Below are 19784 nucleotides of genomic sequence, written 5' to 3'. Positions count from 1 at the left end.
ACAGGGGGCCCGTGAGCCTGAGAGCAGGAAGCTGCGTGTAGCAGCACACACCTATATACCTGAGCTCAGAGACAGGGCCCGAAGGCCTGTGAGCCTCAGATCAGCGAGAGCCACGGTGCCCTCCAGACCAACCTCGATAGGTAACGAGAAAAAGGGCAGGCAAACGAAAGATTTCGCTATGAAAGGAGAAACCATGAGCGCGCAGGAACAAAAGAAACGTGAGTCAATTCTTTGTGTAACTATCACCCTAAAGTTCAGGTTTTCCAGGGAGACAGGAAACCTGCAAAACAAGGTCAACATTAATAACAATGTGCAATTTTGAAATATCAGGAGATCAAACACGCTACGGAGAAAAACATTTTAAAATACAAGCAACAGATGAGAGCAGACTGCTTTGTTAAGAAGAACGAGATGAGGAACAGGGCGAGATGGGAAACACAATAAACGGCATCCGGGAAGAGAAATATAATGTGAAAACTGTACCGCACTTTTATTTAAAAATTTTTTTTCAAAAGAAAACAACAGGAGGCTGGTACTTTTAATTTAACTATCAAAAATGCAAATGAGCAAGAGATGGCTCAGCAGGTTTAAGTATTTTCTGCAGTTGGCCCATAGCTCCAAGGGCTCTGGCACCCTTTTCTGGTCTCCCTAAGTATCTGCACACACGGCAGACATGCTGACACATTAAAAAGAAATCTAAAACAAAACAAAACAGAAGTCATGATCTAACATTAGTGAGGGCATTCAGGTTCTGTAGATGGGACAGTGACCCTCAGCCTCCTGGAAAGAAAGTTTGGCAGAAGCGTAGTTTTTAGAAGTGTATGCACGCTGACCCACAGACTTCACATTTAGTAATCTGACATACAGAAATACTCTCATACCCAAAGATATTCAGAACATAACTGTTCATAACAGAGAAAATGTCATAATCAACACACATTAAATTTCTTGATATTTTCTTCATAGACCTCATTTTAAAACATGGGGAGCTAATATCAGCTTACACTTTAAAAATCTTTAGCATGTTAGATGGGGAAATGAGTGACTATTTGTCTATGTAGTATACTCACGTCTGCATTTTTAACCTTTACATGTGCTTAAGTGTACAGAAAATACGTACATGGCGTACCAACTTACTACCATTGCCAACTAGCCAGACTCAAGCTTCCTTTACTCTGTATCATTCTGCAGTGCTTATTTTTTCAATTGTGTCATTTTTATAAGTACAATGTGACAAGAGTTGAGAGATGAATTCTGGAAAGATCTATCCCAAATATGTACCATGTTCTCTCTACATTACTACTAGTGGCTCACGGGCAGCCGAAGCAGATGAAGTTTGAGACCAGACTTAGAAAGTGCAACAGAGGCTGAAGAACCTTATTAGGTTACTGAGATCCTGAGAAAAGTCTGTTCCACAGAACCCTAGGTTCCTACCCTCCCATTCCTACCAGAGGAGGATGAAAGAACTCTATGCACACCCAGAAGCAATACATCTGGATTGAGGACAGAGAGGTAGGGTGTTAAAGGGAGACCAGACAAGCAGCTGCCTGCCTGTGTGGAGCACACCACTGGTGGTCCTCAGGAGGGTTCCCCACAACCACAATAAGCCCCAATGAACAAGAGTTGGTTGGTTGGTTGGTTAGTTAGTTAGTTAGTTAGTTAGTTAGTTTTAAGAACAAGAACACACTTCTTGGATAGTGAGATGGCTCAGCAGGTAAAGGCCTTTGCAGCAAGCCTGGCAACCTGAGCCCAGCCCCCCAAAACTACAAGGTGGACGGCAAAAACTTTGACTCTTGCAAGATGTTTGCTGACCTCCACATGCACCATGTAAATGTAATGAAAAAATAAACGTTTCTAACAGGAACCTGGAGGTAGCAAACAAAACGGACAGAACTCTGGGGCTGGAAGTTCCCATTTGAAGGAAATGTAAACAAATGAACGGGCAGATAAAATGAGAAACCCATGAGCAGCAACCACACGTCACCAGAAGCAAAATCCAAAAGCAAGGCACAGCAGCCAAAAAACTGTGTTCCCAAGAGCAGCACCAGAACACTATCACAGACCCCAGGAGGCTGTGAAACCATACATGCATGGTGGAAGGCTTACCTGATTCAGAATCGATAAATCGAATAGACAGATCAGAATGACGTGATTCATCTAGTTTATATAACAAAATGCATACACACATACATGTCGCATTCCCGAAAAGACTCTGTCATGTGGACATGTAACAAAGACAACTGGACCACAATTCAATAAAATGAGAAATAGAAAGATGTTCAGCCTCTCAGAAATACTTCTTTCTTCGACTTCTACTCTCTCCTCTTCCTCCCAGTGAGGCCGCGACACTATTTGTCAAGCCCCATGGTGTCCATATTTGCATATGCAGATAAAAGGGTGTCACTTTGGCTTTGGACAGGTTGACAGAGTGCTTGCCTAGCACACACAAGGCTGTGTTGTCGGTGTGGAGTGCACATTTATAATCTCAGCACTCCAAGTTATCACAGGTTCAAGGCCATCCTCCTCTACAGAGCAAGATGTAGGTCCATGAGACCCAAAAAAAGAAGAAAGGAGGGATCGAGGGAAGGATCCAAGATTAACTAGTCCTGCCCCTCGGGCCGCTGAAAAGATGAAGTTCTCAAGAGTGACCTCACTTCCTTATTCCCTGGAGTTCTAGTGAACAGGACTGGTCCTCGGAAACTATTATTTCTTGAGTTATTCCCTCAGCACGGCTGGCCAAAACTACAGCTTCCTAATCTGAGATTTTCGGGTACTTAAGGAGGTGCAGGAGAACTGGGGTAGCACAGCATCCATCCATCCATATTTAAACTAGCTTCAAACTGGAACCTCGGATGTCTATGTTTTTTTTTAATATAGTGACTAGCGTGTTTGTTAGTGTTGGAGATCATGGACATTTTCGTGGCATGCTGGAATTTAGCTCAGTGGTCAAGAGCATTTTTCATCTTGCAAAGGACCTGGGTTCTAGTCCCAGCATGGAGACTTCCTTGGCACAAAGCACAGATGCAATGCACAAACACTTAAATAATACAATGCATCTTTTATATAAGAAGAATCTGCGTGCACGTCATGGCATTGCTCTCATCCGGCATGCCGTGTGCTTCATCTTACCCTGCCGCATACTGGATGTGGAGGAGTGGCCACTCCTATCTCACAGACAGTCTCCATTACCATAGTGACTGCCCATCACAATTCATTGCTTCTTTGTAATTCTATGCGTCACTGCAGATGCTTAAAAGCACAGTTCTTAAAGATCTCAAGTTGCCAAAGGCATCCATGAAACAAAAAGGTAGGACACCCTGAAGAGCAGCCCTTCTTACAGGGTGCCTGCTGCGAGTGTGGGGTCCCTGGGGTCCACAGTATTGACACCTAACTGTTCTCTCAGACAGCCTCCAAGACTTGGCTGTTTGACCTTGGGTTAGTGTCACTTGCAATTTTTTTTTTAACTATAAATGAAAAATGAGAATGTTTGCTTACTCAACAGCAGTAGATTCTTACATCTGCTCAGTCTCCCTTTTCTGAGAGAAAGGAATCCGTTCCTGGCACTTCTCTCTTCAGCAATTAGACTCTCCACTGTCCAGAGCATGAACAAATGCATTTCAGCTCATAAATCACTTGACAAATGTCAGAACTAGACAACAGGCATCTTCGCACTCTGGTCTGCTGGGAAGGAGAGCTGCAGCAGAGGCAGTAGTAGCCGTCACATCAGCAAGCGGCTAATGATCGAGCACTGTGTGTCCGACGTCGGGTGCATGGAACTCCACACTTGCTTACACTCTGTGAGCTGTGTCTCATATGAGGCAACTTGGGGCTTTCAGCCATTATGGAACTGTCCTGGTGAGTGATGAGACACACCAGGTAGGCTGTGTCTGTGTCAGATCTTGAGCTCAGAACACAAGATCTGGGCTCCATCCAGGACCCAGGAGCTACTGAGACGCCTACAGGAGGCTGCGTTGGACTGGCAGTTGAGAGCCTTTAAATATCCACACTTAGACGATGCCATCTGATCTGCCACTGTGTATTATTTACTTCCTAGTATGCCCCTTTGAACATCACACATACTAACTACTGTGACCCTCTGAGAAGACTGGCATCCCTTTATGGGATGGCTCACATTATTATCAGTCTCATTTCATCTGTCCAAGGTCATACCACTCCTGATGGACAGAACTGGATCTGAACTCAAGACTAGGCTGATCAATGCTAACCTGCCTCTTGCCCAAATGCTTATTATTCATTCTTCTTTCCCCCCATTCTTTGTGAGACTTACACAGTCTATTTGTCTTAGATATTAGCATATGGACATCTGTCTACCTAGATTTAAGTTGGCTGAGAGCTTAGGGTGGCTCTAGAATTTTGGGACGAACTTGGGGAAAGAGGCACCTATCTTGTCCAACCTCAGTTTCCTTATCTGTAAAATGGTGCCATTTCCATCCCATGTACACAGGGTATGCTGATAATTAATGAAAGAATGTGTGTGAGAAGCCTGCAGCACTCAGCATGGCGCAGACTCTGCAGATGGCAAATACAGCAGACAAGCATTTGTGCCCAAGGGTCTGAGGACACAGAGCTGACCACAAGAGACAAACACCTCTAAACTGTACATTCTTCTGGAGAAGACATAAGAACATATAACAAGTACTAGCTATGCCAGGTGATCTGCTCTGCATTCCTGTTGCCATGGTAAAACATGCTGGCCGAAAGCCACTCGGGGAGAAAGTTTATGTCGGCTTACACTTCAAATAACGGTCTATGAGTCAACAAACTCAAGCAGGAAGTAAGGCAGGAGCCATAAAGGACAGTTGCTTACTGGTTTTCTGACTGGCTCCTGCTCAGCTGACCCACCTGCCTATGGATCTGTAGCACAGTGTGTGAGCAGCAAACCGGAGACTGACCCTGGCTCAATCTGGCGAGACGGGATCTCAAGGTCGTTCTCTGACCCTCATAAATGCCATGGCCCATGCTTGCATACAAAACCACACATGCGTGCACATACACACTCACACACAACACACAACTGTTTTTATTTTATATTTTAAGTAAGCATACCCTGTTCTAGCTATCAGAGCTACCCCACCCATCACATGATCTGGCTCACAGGCTGTAGGAAATCTGTGTGAGCTACAGAAACAGTCATCACCCATAAACGATTCATGAGTCTGCCTGGTATGGCACCTTCTGACTCAAATGCCAGTTCACACTTGCAGGAAGAAGGGAACACAGTTCTCTTCTTTCTAGATGACAAACCCACATCCCATCACTGCCAATAATTATTTTCTTTAAAGAGAAAGAAATTTTAAAAAGACTACTAAAAACAAGAACAAAAAAACAAAGGAAGTTACCAGAGAGGATGGAGACAGGAAGTGGGAGATGCTGAGGGAGAATCTGCTAAAACTTGCTTTGTTCAAAAACATTTGAATGACATCTAACACCTTGTTTGCTAAAGCCAAAAACCATGCTAAAATAAGTAAAAGGTTTTTTTCAAGGCCCTTTATACACCAGTGCACATATACCCAAGTAATACATGGCTGAGGACTGGGAATCTGGACAGGGAAGCAGGAGCAGGCTCACTATGGAGGCTAGCCCAGTCTATAGCTACAGAGTAGCCCCAGCACACAGGGTGTCTGGCTCCATTTTAGAGGTAATGCTGAGGCCATGTGGAAATGTAGTAGGGGACTCTGACTATCAGGCAAGTGCTCCTGTCTCAGAGGTTAACTTCAGGCACACAGGGAGCTACAGGGGTCATACTTCTACTCTTGGAGTTGTAAGTCTGTTGGCTCTAAAAACTTCCTTCCTCAACAGTGGTTGGTCTTCCCAAACTACCAGGGACCAGTGGAGAAGTGGCCAAGCCAATTCCACATCCAAAGAGGCACACTCAGGAAATGGCTTAGGGGGCATTCCTTAGCTTCAAAATACATTGCAAGAATCTAGCCCCCCCATGGTGGATAATGAGAGGCCTCGCTCCCACTCTGTGGAGACAGATCTTGGGGAAGAACCAGGACCAGTTCACACGAGGATTCACACCAGGTCATGGTTCTCAAACATCAGTGTTCAAGCAAAGAACTTCCTATTTGTGTGATTCCTCGGCCACTCCCGGGAAATCTGGGGGGGGTGGGGGGGGGTGGGGGAGAAGGGGCAGGAGGGGGAGAAGCAAAGGCTGTGACTGGGGCTCTGAGACAGCATCTTTGAAACTGGGGGGGTGGGGTGGGGGTGCTCAATGAGCCCGCCTACAGAAGTAAGCCCTACTATGTTCCTAGTAGGGGGTGGGGCTGTTTGTGACTGTAGAAAATCATTTTCCTCCAACGACAGTGGCAGAGATGGCTGGGGCAAACAATGTCTCTTACCTAAAGAGGCTTCCTACAGAGGTTTGCTAGCCACACTTGACCAGTTTTTATCTTCCTGCAAATCTTTTAGTTGTCACAAAAAATAATAAACTTTAAATGACAGCATTATCCTGAAATTGAGTCAAAACAAAATATGAAGGCCAAGGGTCACACTGCCATCTTGTGTTGAGGGCTAGCTTTCTGTGGGACACTGGACAAACTGTGACCCATGAAGTCCATCCCTCAGGTGCAGGTGTCTTCCTCCTGGCTCAGGAACTTTGGATGAGACACTGGCAACATTCCCACCCCCTCCCCCACCTTGGCAGACACTTCACAAGGGCAGCTTACTGTCTACCATATAATGAACTTGTGATGCAAAGTAACTTTCCATCCTCTTACACAATGAGCATTGGAAAAGCCAGAACCTAAACAGCACTATGTGTTTTCTGACACTGGTTCATACTCAAAAGCCTGGTTTACTAAAAAACAGCCAAAACTAAACTAAACAACCGATGCCATCATGGCTCACTGGGGCCAGAGGTGCCTGCTGACACTGGCTTACTCAGTTCTCACCATGGCCCTGGGAGCCAGATTATCATACTGTTCCCATTTTAGGAATGAAAAACAGGCTAAGAAACATTGCCTAGCTGATAAGAAATAACTGCCAGATTTTGAACAGAAGTTTTCTGAGGCCAAAGGCTATAATCCTGACCACTAAGAGGTAGTATTTGCATATTTACCTATGTGGGATTATTTTGCACAAACACACATCACCTATATTTAAGCCACTATTAATAATATATTAAGAAATAAATTACACACACACACACACACACACACAGTCTGCCTTCTGTAACTGCAGGTCCAGCACCCACAGATCTAATTGACCAAAAACCAAAAGTATTTCATAAAAGTTGTGTGTTCTACTGAATGTACAGATATTCTTTTGGTCATTATTTCCTAAACACTGCTATTTATATAGCTTTTACATTCATTAGGTAGTGTAAACTAGGTATAGTTTAAAGCATTTGGAAGGACGTATAGAAATCATAGAAATATACCATTTTATATAAAAGAGTTTGGTACTATGGAGTATTGTGGAACGGATTCTAGATATGGAAAGATAAGTGTATAATTTATATGTTATACCCACACACAAGAATACATATTAATGTTATATATGTAAAATATATAATATATCAAACACGTACTGGCAAATGTGAATGCAATAAAAAGTCCTCGTCCTCAGAGGATCCACATTCCAGTTTCTTACCTTACAGAGACCCAAATAAATTCAGGCTAGAACTACATTAGCCAGATCTAATGTTCTTCAAAAGACGAGCTTCATAACATGCTGAAGTTCTGTGGTCTTCCATGATGCCCCTACAGTCCATAAAGGTCCATTTTATAGCTTACTACCAGCCCATATCTCCTGAGGGCCCTGAAGGGCTCTTCTTGACCACCTTTCTCAGTGTTGGGACTTTAAGGAAGGGGAGCTGAAGTCAGAATGGCCTGAAGACTCTGCCGGAGCCACTGAGGGAAGCTGACCACACCTTGCAACCCTGAGGGCACTTACTAGCCAGGGCCTGCTATCACCTTCTACCAAAACAATGCGGGTATGAGGAGCTCCCCTTGAGGGGGATGAGGGAAGTGTAGGCCTACATGGCTGAGCTGCCGTTGGAGAGTGAGGTGACCTTTGGTTCCACAGTAATGCAATGTGAGCACTGCAGAACATTTTTAAAACTGGCCAGATGTTTTGGAAGGAAACAGAAGACACCAAGGACCAAGAGCAGGATGATCCCAGCATAGCACAGCAGTTCAGACCTGGTTTAGATCTGTGCTACCCACCCCGAAGAATATCCCGAGGAACTGAATAAAAATGGATTCCTGTGAGGCCTAGTGGTACGTGCCTGCAATCCCATAATCCCAGTGCTGGGGAAGCTGAAGCAAGCATCAAGATCAGTTTAGATCCTCAGCAAAATCTGCATCTCCAGCAGGAAGGACTAAGCACAAACTTGAAATAACCTTCAGACAGTCCCATGAATACCACTTTCATCTGCTCTTAAAAGCCAAAATGGGGTATGAAAATAGCCAATGCTGTTCAAAGGTATCTCAATATTTTACAAGCTTTTGTAGGCCATGTGTTCATCCTTTAGCAATTGCAAGGTCATTAAAAAAAAAAAAATGTTGGTTCAGCCAGGTGGTAATCGGGCATATCTTCAATCTCTGCAGTTGGCAGTCGGGAGGCAGAGGCAAGTGGATCTCTATTGTAAGTTCGAGGTCAGCCTGGTTTACAGAGCAAGTTCCAGCATAGCCAAGTCTACACACAGAGAAACGCTGTGGGGGTGGGGGTGGGGGATCCTGGCTCATCCCTTCTAGGCCTTTTGTAATATCTGTTCCTTATCAGTATAAAATCAGAGCCCTGTGGTGTTGGTGACATAGCCTTTAATCTCAGTGCTCGTGAGGCAGAGGCAGGCGGGTCTCTGAATTATACTGGCCAGTCTTGTTTACACAAGAATTATAGGCTGGCTGGGGCTACAGAGTGAAACCTGGTCTGGAAACAAAACAATAAGAAAAATAATGTCTCGTTATAAGGGGTATGTTCCATATCCTTGCTTTCATTTACTTCTGGTTTGTTTCTGGTCTGTGTAGAAGTAGAACAGAAGTCAAGACATGACAAGAAGCTACCAAGCCCTCCCTCTGTGCTCTCGGGAGGATGACATTGCTGCTCTTGCTCTGAATGACCTGGGGACATGAAACCTACTGCAACCACACACCCATGATGATCAGTAAGAGCTGTAGATGGATAGACAGTCCTAACACATTCAGTGTTTCACAGCTGTTCACTCGGGTTCTGAAGCACCCCTCAGTCCCAAGGGACAAGCAGGCTCTACCTCCTGCTCCCCAGCCCATGGCGACCGCTCGCTTTCTTTCTCTCTATGAAGTCACCGATGCTGGATATTACTGACACATTGAAACATGTAATAAATGGCATTTTGTGTCTTCCTGACCAGTTTTACTCTGTATATACTCCCAAAGAACTGGAGACAAATACCCAAACAAAAACTAGCCCCTAGATGTTCATGGCAGTGCACCCACAACAGCATCCCCAAAGGAAAAAGACAATAGTCCGTGGGCTGAATAAATGAAAAACTACATGTTGTAACCACACAGTTAACAATTGCTCTGCTGGCTGTAAGAAAGAATGAAGTACTGGTTTATAACACATTCCACCATGGATGGGCACCAACGGAAAGTACAGATGATTGGCAGGCGACTGCATGGTATGGCTCTATGCATAGCAACTCCCTCACACGCTGCAGTTTGGCCATGAGCCCAAAGGTTGTCTCATGAGAACCTGTCTCAGACCAGCTGTCACCAGGAGAGGCAAGAGACACTGCTGGCGTCTCCATCACTGTAAAATCCTTATTTATGTAAAATCCTTATTACAGTAGAATGTAGTTCTACTACACGGCCATACCTGAGGCAAGCGAGAGAACACGGCTCAGCCCCAGGGCACGATCAAAGCTGGGCCAAGAGTTTGTGGATAAAAGTTTCCCTACAGCTGTATTACCAACCCTACTCTAGGTCAGTGACGAGAATCAATTCCAGCCACCAGAGTTCTGCAACACATCCTCCCCCTTAACCAACATGCCCTCCTCACATTGGAATATGCTACCATTGCGTGTTGGGTTTGTAGTTTTGGTTTGTGTATATTTGGAAGCCACGTGCACCTAATCACCTAATCTGGCTTTGTGCAAACAGATAAATAAAAACCCCACGTTACCCCTCCACCACAGCATCCGACTCTGAGACCAACCAAGAGTCTGTCTGAACATGCTCATAGGCTCTGACCCAGAGGTGGGTGAGACCCAAACATCTTAACTTTTCATTTTCTCTCAAAAGCTCAGTCTGGAGCCACCCTGGTAGCTGCGTTGTACTAAATAAGTTCTGCCCGGGTGAACAGGGCAGGACTCCTGGAGTTTACAGGGGGCTTGTGTCTTACCGCTTCCATCAGGCCCTTCACCGTGGGTGATTTCAGCATCAGAGCATCGAACACGTCATCGTTCTCCTTCCTCACATATAAAAGCACTGCAAGAGAAGGGAAGAACCAGAGTGAGCAGAGGCCTGGGACTGCTTCCTGTCATGTGCCATCACCTGTTCTCTGCTTCCTGTCACATGGGGCGTCAGGCTGAGATCACCTGCTCTGCCAACAGCCTAATGACTACTAGGACATAAATGCTCTCATGGCGGCTATCTATATCCATACTCGAGTCTCTCGGGGTGAGCACGTGGTCTCTTTATGACCACTCTTTCCTGTAACTTATATCTGCATCTTTGCTCACTCAGTGAATTACCACTGAAGGCTCAAAGGCGCCATAGGCTGTATATACCAAGGGCTGAGCTTGCAACAGAGAGCTAGTTAACCCCAACCTCAGCCTTTAGGGAGTTTGTGGTCCACTAGGAGAGGCAGGCAGACTTGAGAAAGTAATGAAGGGAAAGTAAGAGACAATGCTTTCCAGCCAGGTCCTGCCACAGTAAGGTGAGGAAGAGTGCCCAGAAGTGGGGGCTCAAGGATCTGAGTTGTGAAGACTGTAGGAGCAGCTGTCTTAAAAGGAAAGTCATCAGAAGGGTGAGACCGACCAGCAGACAGCCTCAGGTGCGCGGGCCTGGAAAAGGTAACGGGGTACCGCCTAGGACAGTCCAGGAAGAACTTAGGGTATGGAGAATCCCAGATTAGAGAGTAAGTCCAGCTCAGGCCCTGCTGTGACCCTAATGATTTAATCTCTCCATGCCTAGATATCTGTGAGTCGGACACTAGGAACTACCACATAGGGTTGCCTGCCAGGTCTGTGAAATAAGGTTCATGTGGTAGGCTTGGTGTAGGCCCAGCACACAGATAAAGACCCAGTCTTCACCCTACAGAAGCCGCCAGAAAGTAGTTGTGGTTACTGAACCTTCAAGTGGGTGCACAACTTTTCTATTCCCTTCTCTGTAAAAGTTGTGAATTGAAGAGTGTGCAAACTAAGGATGGGCAGAGGCCGCAGATCCTGAGCTATGTAAACAGACCTCAGGGAGGCTCAGATGTACCTGCTAGACCTCACAGACATGGCCACCCTTGGCACTGCTTCTCCTGATCACTGTATCTTTCTACTATTCGATCATGCTGGGAGGTCAGCACCCAGAGAAACAACTGGCCGCCATCACTCAGGTAGAGTCCTGCAGCCCCAGAGGGATAACTACTCTTTCTGTCCTCTAGCAGCAAGCATAACTCCCCTTCCAAGGGAAGAAAAAGCTGAAGCCCCTCATCTGTCCACACTAAGGAAAACTGCCCAGGACAAAAAAAATAAGCAAAGAAACCCCAAAACAGTGATGAGGCTACATCCCAACAACACTCCTGCTGTTAGCCCAGCTACCAACACCATCTGCAGAAAAACAAAAGCAGAACTGGATAATGAAATCAGCTAAACCCAAACCCCTCCTCCTCCCCTCCTTCCTCATCCCAAAGGCTTTCTTAAATCTGTGCTTATAAAGGCCACATTGACAGGGATTCTGCCCAAACCCCCTTCTGTGCCAGTGAGTGTTCAGCTGAAATATGAGGGAGGAAGGAACAGGGAGGAGGGAGACAGAAAGACTTGGGCAGTGCAGTGCTTTCTCTTTATCAAATATAAAAAGTGCCAATTAAACATGTAGACTGACTGCATCACCAAAACCTTACAAGTTTAGTCCCTTGAAGCAATACTGTATAGCCTGCATGTCAGTTAACGACCTAGCAACCCAAAGGCCATCATAAACAGAGAGGTGAGCAATATACGGAAAAATATAGGACGCAGATTCCAGTTATATCTAGATAAAGAAAACTAAATTCAAGAAGACATAGCTGATGGCTATTATTTGCTAGAAATTCTGTGATTTCTTCCGGAAGCTCTCAACAGCAAAAAGAGTGGAAAAAGCAATTTCCATCCGTCTGACCGTTGGGAAACCCGCGATTACATCCTATTAAAATGAGCACTACTTATAAATAGCCCCTGTTCGAGCTGCTGTCTTTGATGTTGCTTGGGGGTGGCTGGAAAGTGCTCAAGTCTGTTGGTTCTTTTTTGCGGGGAGGAGGGGGAGACAGGCAGGGCAGTTCCAGCTGTGCTTGCCGACAGCTATCACAGCTATCCCGGAGGGTGTGCTGGGCTCCACACACTTAGAGGGCTTGCCCAGAGAGTCAGTTTTCATTAGCTCTGTTCTGTGGTGTGGCAACGATAATAATCACCCTGCCAAATGCAGCAGAAACAACCACCAAACGTTCCAGACTCCATACAGCCAAAGGCAGGCAGGCTCTTGTGGAGCCCCTAAATGATTGTGACCCAGTCGTCCTGACAAGTGGCCACAGAGGAAAAACATCCAGTAATGATGGCTTCAAGAAACCGACAAATGACCAGCAGGAGTCGCCATTGACCCTAAAGCAGAGTACAGGCTCAGAGTGTCAAGCAAGAAAGGGCCCAGTAACTTCTCCAGCCTTCCCCAAAGAGAACCTCTTGAGGGGAGGAAAAGCAGAAAATTGCTTACTGCTTGTAGGTCACAGTGCCCTCCATGCCTGTCTTTGAAGGTTCAGAAACCTTAACTTTTAATTACAGCCCAAGACAATTTCTAGTGGCAATGTGGGTGTTGCAGTTTTACACGCTCTGAAAAGTTGTTGGACTGGCTCCCAGCCCATAAGTTTGGAGGACAGGTACAATTGCACACCAGTCACCAGTGTGACTCTTGGTTTCCCTGTGACTCTGCCCTAACCCTAAGTAAAGTTAGGGAGGAGGAGACACCAAGGAATGGAGGTTAAAATTCATGGAGCCACCATCACATATGGGTGGGCCCGACCTGTTGTTAATTGTTTCTGTCTATGGAATAATTCGGAATCGCTGGTCCATGGAGACGGCACAGTCACACACACACACACACACACACACACACACACACACACACACACACACAGCCAGTCTGCTCTGAACTGAGTCGGGAAACAAATAGCCATTCCCCCAAGACAACAGAAAGCCTGTAACCTCCAATGTGAGGAAAAGCAAGCCCAACAGGGTTAGCAATGACTCTGTCACAGGGAGTGAGTTCTTGACAAGACCCCCCCCCCAACCTTCACACCAGTACAACCTGACTTAAGCCAGTGGCGGTCAGAATGGAGAGATACCTCGTTTTACGTTTTCTTCTTTAATCTGCTTAGACGGTGTTGGACCGAACTCCTCTTCCATGGGCCTGAACATCCGTTTAACGAGGACACTGCTACTGGAGAAGAGGAGCAGAAGTGATTAAACGCAGTCACAGCAAGGGTGTTCTCAGCTAGAGAGTGCCTGCCCCCCATCCCCCACCCTCTGTCAGAGTCACAGCAGCCCCTTCACGTCCATCTGAGGCCTGGCTATCCTGTGTGCTACCTGTAGCACAGCAGGACATGACACAGGCCACCCAAGAGACCTCTGTTGGGGACTGTCCTAACTGCTACAGTGAGAGGTTCAACCCAACCTCCTGTCCCTCCCTCTTCTCACAGAAGACTGCAGCCTGGAAGACAGTGGTGTTGATCCCTGAGCAGTCTCTGTGGCTCGGTTCTGACAGTTGTGCATTTGCTTACAAAGTCCCTACGTCCAGATGCACCATGGAAAGGGAAGGACTGTTTGAGAGGAAGAGAAATCAGAAGTGGAGATTTAATCTCAGCCTCACAGATCTCAGGTGGGTCTGTGGAAAACGGTGCTTTCTCTGGGGACTGTCTGGCCCAGGAAGCATCATCTGGCAGATCACTTAGCATAATTGTTAGTACAGGACCTCAGGGGTCAGACTACCTCAATTGACTTAGAATTCCTGTTTTAGAGTTTCTTACTGTACAAATGTGGACATGTTTCTCAACGTCCATGGACATTAGTCTCCTTATCTTTAAAAGGAGGCTGTTGACACAGAAATGACAATATTTGAGGAGCTGGAAATATTAATTATGCCAAGTTGATCATTACACACTACACACACTGTCAAATGATCATACCTTGCCCTATAAATAAGTACAAATATTATGTGTCAAATAAAATTAATTAATTTAATAAAATTTAAAAGGAGGCTGGAGAGACAGCTCAGCAGTAAAGATTGTACATTGGTCTTGCAGAGGACCAGACTTAAGTTCCTAACACCCATGTCAGGTGGTTCAGCTTTCTGTAACTCCAGCTCCAAAGGCTCCAATGTATGTCACCTCCATGAACACTTGCTAGCATGTGAACACACTCACAGGCAACATACATGTGATTTAAAATAATAAAAATTTAAAAGAGGCTCTCAAGAGAATTCAGTGGGTGTTGGGGACGCAAGGTAACCAGCATGAAGGTGCTAGACCAAGACAATGAAGATGACGAGGACCACAGACTGGAGAGGCTTAAGGGAGAGAAATGTGAAGAAGACTAGGCTTTCCATCCAGGGCAAACAGTTCAATTAATGCATCGTCTTACATGGGAGATGGACACTGTATTAACCCCAGTCTTGCAGATAGCACAAGACCCTGTGACTCCCAAACGGACTTTCTGCCAGAGAGTCACTCGTCACATCCCAGGTCAGGTTAGCAGAAATCCAGGTTATAAAAGCACAAGGCACACGACCTGTGGTCCAGTCCAGAAACATTTCTAGTCATGCTGGTAGCTTACATCACTAAAGCAATGGTGCTTAATTTACCTCCACAGAGGGGCTCAGCCCATCAAGTTCCTTAATACCAGTCCAAGCTTCGAAGCACACTCCTGAGCACCCCGAGCCAGCTGAACAAGCACAATCTTAGTCCTTGTGTCCACAACGACAGAAGGCTCAAAGGTGCTGTCGGCCTTACACAGGGTGATCCAGCTAACAGGGAAAGGCTATTCACCTGTGCCGCCTTTGAGGTAACCGCAATCGGAGGTGCTGTCAGGGTGGGGAATGAAGTCAACAGCCAGCTCTCTTACTATATTCCTCTGTCTGTCAAACAATGAAAGCAGCGAAGAAAAAAAAAATCTAAACCTCAAGTCCCATCTGAAGGCGGTAATGAACTTAGAACACTACTCCCTCTGTCTTGCCTTCTGCTGTGTCGTAACAGCAGGTCCTGGTTCTCTGTCTCATCTGGGAACCGAAGTGACCATGAACTTAGAACTAGGAGATGAAAAGAAATCCATCCACACAGTAGCTAGGCGCCATTAAGCTAATAATTGGTAAGTAGCCTGAAATACTACCAGACACTTTCTCATGCTGAGTGAGTCAAACTCCTTCACCAAGCAAGATCCACTTATATTTTTTCCAGTTCAGTTAACTTTTTGGGAACACGTTATTCCAAGCCACAGGAGACTGTCATTAAAATAGTATCTCAGATAAACCACCTTTCTCTTGGGAGACCACATATGCTTCCCTACACTTTCAAATCTATAAGCCCAGTAGGAGTCGGTTTTATGTGTTCTGAATTCAATGCTTTCATTCATTTTTCCAAGCAAAACCAAACAAGGCAGCTCTGACTTGCCCATTCTCTAATAAAAACAGCGCAGGTTATAGGCTTCCGGTGCCCAGTGTAGTACAAGACACTTTTCAAAAAGGCCAGCGAGCACCAGAGCACTGCTCTCTCTGGCCTCACCGCCACTGCACAGTCCATCGGGTAGAAACACCCGTGGCCAGCAACATATTCAGCCATGGAGCTTGCGGGATCGATCACAAGGTAAACAAGACCCTTGATATCAGCAAATGACATTAAGATTCATTAGATCAGTGTTAGGTCTGAAGCAAGATGAGGGCTTAAGGCTACAAAGGTACCCGGGACTTAGAGTCAAACTTCTAGAGGGCAAAGAGATAACAGAGAAGCAAGCCAAACACTTGGCCGCACTGCTGGCACATTTACCAACTTCTCTAGCACCACACACAGTGAAACACGGAGCTAAGTCAAAATCACAGGGATGAAAAGCATGGGCCGGATGTGACAATGCCACTGAAGAGGGTACCTCCTCAGGGCTGGGTGAACACACGGTGTCCTCGGAGCTCAGAGATCTGTCTGCTCTGCCAGGATCGCTCATAAGATAAAAAGAAGCAGGGCCTCTGTGAAGGTCAGAGAGCTAAACTGTAGGATCTGTCCCCACCTGCCTGCCTTCTCTACAGCCATAGGTTAAGAACTAAGGCGACTGGGCAACAGGGACAAAAGGGTGAGTGCTGGGAATTGTGGGTAGGCACTGGTTCACCCCTGCTTCTATCATGTGCCAGCTAGATGACATTGAAGAAGCTTCTTCATCCTCAAAGCCTTTTTCCTCACTGTCAATAGCAGATAATGGGAAATCTGAGAGAAATCATGGACAGGATACATGCAAAAGCACTGAGTACCCAGGTACCCCGGGAGTGCTGTTACCCAGGGAGTACTGTTACTTTTACATATAGCAATACCCAAGTACCCACCATGCGTAATGGAGGCACCATGACTGCCCACATTGCTCAAGCAGAAGATGTATGAAAGTATGTGACGTAGGTCTTGGAATAGATCACTATTCAACAACACAGGCACCTCTGACAGAGAGACTCGGCCAAAGGAGTCACAGGTAGGTCACTGGCCACTTGGCCTTAGTCAGCTTGCAAAGCATAGGCTGAGATGAGACACTGGGCCAGCACAGGCTCTTCACATTCTTCTAAGGCTTCCCAGGAGCTCTGTCTCACTCAGGAACACCATGAAGAGAAATGCTAAGTGCCGGGGGACAATAGGAGATCTGTAGGATAGCCTGCTACAGTGTCCTCAGTATAGACCTGAATACTGAGGCCAGGGACCCAGAGGCTGGCATGAGGTCTCGTGTGGATACAGGGCAGTCCAGATGACAGACTGGGTTTCCTGAGCTCAAAGCCAACATCCTTTTCACGACGCCATGCTGTCTCTTATAAAATATGTGATTTAAAGATTAGAATTCATAGGTCTAATTATTTCTGTTTGTTCCAACCATTGAAATTTAATTATTTCTATTTCAAGATAAAAAGAAGAAACTAATTGTTTTGGGCATTGAGATGGGAATATTTACTGTGTAGTCAGCCTAGGCTGGTCTCAAACTTTTGATCCTCCTGCCTCAGCTCCCTGATTTCTGGGATTATAGGTATGAGCCACTATGCTTGATTTTCTAATCAATACTTAGAGAATTTACAACTAATTTTAGAGGTTCCATCCTGGACAAGTTTCAGCCATAGCAAAGTTGTTTAATGAATTCCTGTGAGATGGAAGGTGGCAGCTTTCGTCTGAGAAGGTCCCAACAACATTTAGGTCTTTCAGATTCCAGATTCCTGTTGCAACCACTCAGTTCTGCTGCTGTGTCATCAAAGAAACCATAGGCAACACATAAAGGAACTAACATAATACAGTTGTGTTTCAGAAAAACATTCTTTTTGTTTGTTTGTTTTTTGGTTTTTCAAGACAGGGTTTTTCTCTGTGTAGCCTTGGCTGTCCTGGAACTCACTCTGTAGACCAGGCTGGCCTTGAACTCAGAAACCCTCCTGCATCTGCCTCCAAAGTGCTGGGATTAAAGGGGTGTGGCACCACCACCCGGCAGGAAAACATTCTTTACACATGTACCATGTGTTGTCAGTCTTCACTGGAGGTTTTTAAACTATTGAAAACTATTCAAAATTGGTGATTGGGCTGGGTGTGGTGGCCTTTAATACCAGCACTCAGGAGAAAGATGTAGGTAGATCTCTGTGAGTTCAAGACCAGCCTGGTCTACATAGTGCATGCTAAGCCAGCCAGGGACCCCACCATTACTATCACCAGCAAGAAAGATCTGACCCTCGTGTCACTTTTGCTCAAGGAAGGAGATCAGCATCATGTGCTATCGACTTCCTTGACCAGCTATGAAGAGTCTTACATAAGAAAAGGAGGCCTAGGTCTGACTATGGATGTTAGATATACAGTGAATGCAAACAATGAGCATAAAATAAATATTGGAGAATGAATGTAGTTTTAACTTGCTTTAAGAGAAAAATACAGCATCTAGCTTATAAGAGAGTTCCCAGTATAACCTGTAATTCATGTAGTCCTAAACACAATTATTCTGAAAACCAATTTTCAGAAGATATAAACAAACAAACAAACAAACAAACAACCTTAGAGGTCTAGCTGGAGATAGCTGGCTGAAAACCTGGGTTCAATTCCCAGCATTCATAGGGAAGCTCACTATCATCTGTAACTCCAGTTCCAGGGACCCAATGCTCTTTTCTGGTCTTCATGGGCAACAGGCATGCAGCTGACACACAGACATGCACAGAGGCAAAACGACGATATGCATTTTGTTTGTTTAAATTTAGTAGTCTCCCACGAGGGAAATGAAGATAAAGCGATATTTTAACTAAGAGCAATTGCAGGGAAGAAAAGTTTGAATGCTGAGGGAGGAGAAGGCTTCTCCAGAGAGCAGAGCCAGAGCCAACGGACAGAAGTCAAAAGCTGTTCATCGGAGAGAAGCTGCTATGACAAGCTCAACTGTTAATGTATTTAGAATGAGAGCCCATGAGAAGATTTGGAAAGCACACTTGGGGGCTGGGGGGGGGTGTCCAAAAAAGAAAAGACCGTACGTTATTCAAGGGGCTGAAACCCTAAATGACATATCAAAGGGCAATCTCAAGCTGGCAGAGGTTTGGAACAACTTTGACCTCTGGCCCTGGTTGTGCCCACGGTCTGCTTTGCACAGACCTAAATGTAACGCAGCCAAGCCAGCACACTCAGTTGTCCCAACAACACAGGCCAAAGTACAGCTGTCCTCCCTTTACATTCTAAAAGCTGAGACTGTCCGGCTCTTACAGACAATGTAACCGCGTCCTCCTGTGCAGCGCACTCCATCACCGGCAACACTCAAGCAGAAGGCAGCTCAACATCTGCTGCTCAAGAAAGTGGTATAGATGCTACTGTGGCCTAGAAAAAAGTCATCTCAGTGGCCTTAAGCTCTTTCATAGATGCAAACTTCTGGGTATAAAATGAGTTAAGGATAGAAGCACACTGAAGAGTCAACTGCCCCTAAAAATCTATAGGTGGGCATGTGTTCTCCGCAAAGATGGAGAACATCTCCTATCCCTGTTATACAGAGACACACGAGAAAGAGTGGACGAGAGCTTCTTATCTAAAAGCCACAGGACAGTGAACAGGCTCTCAGCCTACTCAGGCCCCACTCAAAGCTGTCTACCCAGTGAGGACTACAGGAGCTGTCTGTGTCTCGGGCAGCACTGAAAGCAAACAGTACCAAAGATGGCACTTTGGTAAACTTAGAATTTATTCAAAGGCAGATCATAGGAAGAAGCCGGGACACAGAAAGAGAGCATGCAGGGAGAAAGGTGGTCACCTGGCTGCCACCCCACAGCTCCTTTCTCAGTTCTATGTCACAAGCACAAGGGAAGGTCCCACTCCTGCCCAGGGTCGCCCTGGGCTAGAAGGTCCATTGCTACCCACACAAAGAA

The 19784-nt window shown here is 45.8% G+C and overlaps 1 protein-coding gene across 5 annotated transcripts in view; it reads right to left on the bottom strand.

Annotated features, from left to right (window-relative positions):
* Grhl2 (grainyhead like transcription factor 2) overlaps positions 1-19784 on the bottom strand; it is a 133169-nt gene that overhangs the window by 4219 nt on the left and 109166 nt on the right. For 4 of the 5 annotated variants that reach the window (XM_076911273.1, XM_076911274.1, XM_076911271.1 and 1 more), the window contains 2 exons: positions 13528-13622; positions 10348-10433 (listed from right to left, as the gene is read on the bottom strand). In XM_076911273.1, the coding sequence (XP_076767388.1) occupies positions 10348-10433; positions 13528-13622 (181 nt within the window). The remainder of the gene's footprint in view (positions 1-10347; positions 10434-13527; positions 13623-19784) is intronic. The other variant, XM_076911272.1, reaches the window with a different exon arrangement.

The sequence above is a fragment of the Arvicanthis niloticus genome, chromosome 13 (genome assembly GCF_011762505.2).
Source record: "Arvicanthis niloticus isolate mArvNil1 chromosome 13, mArvNil1.pat.X, whole genome shotgun sequence".
Lineage (NCBI taxonomy): Eukaryota > Metazoa > Chordata > Mammalia > Rodentia > Muridae > Arvicanthis > Arvicanthis niloticus.
This window is presented reverse-complemented; position numbering and strand designations above follow the sequence as displayed.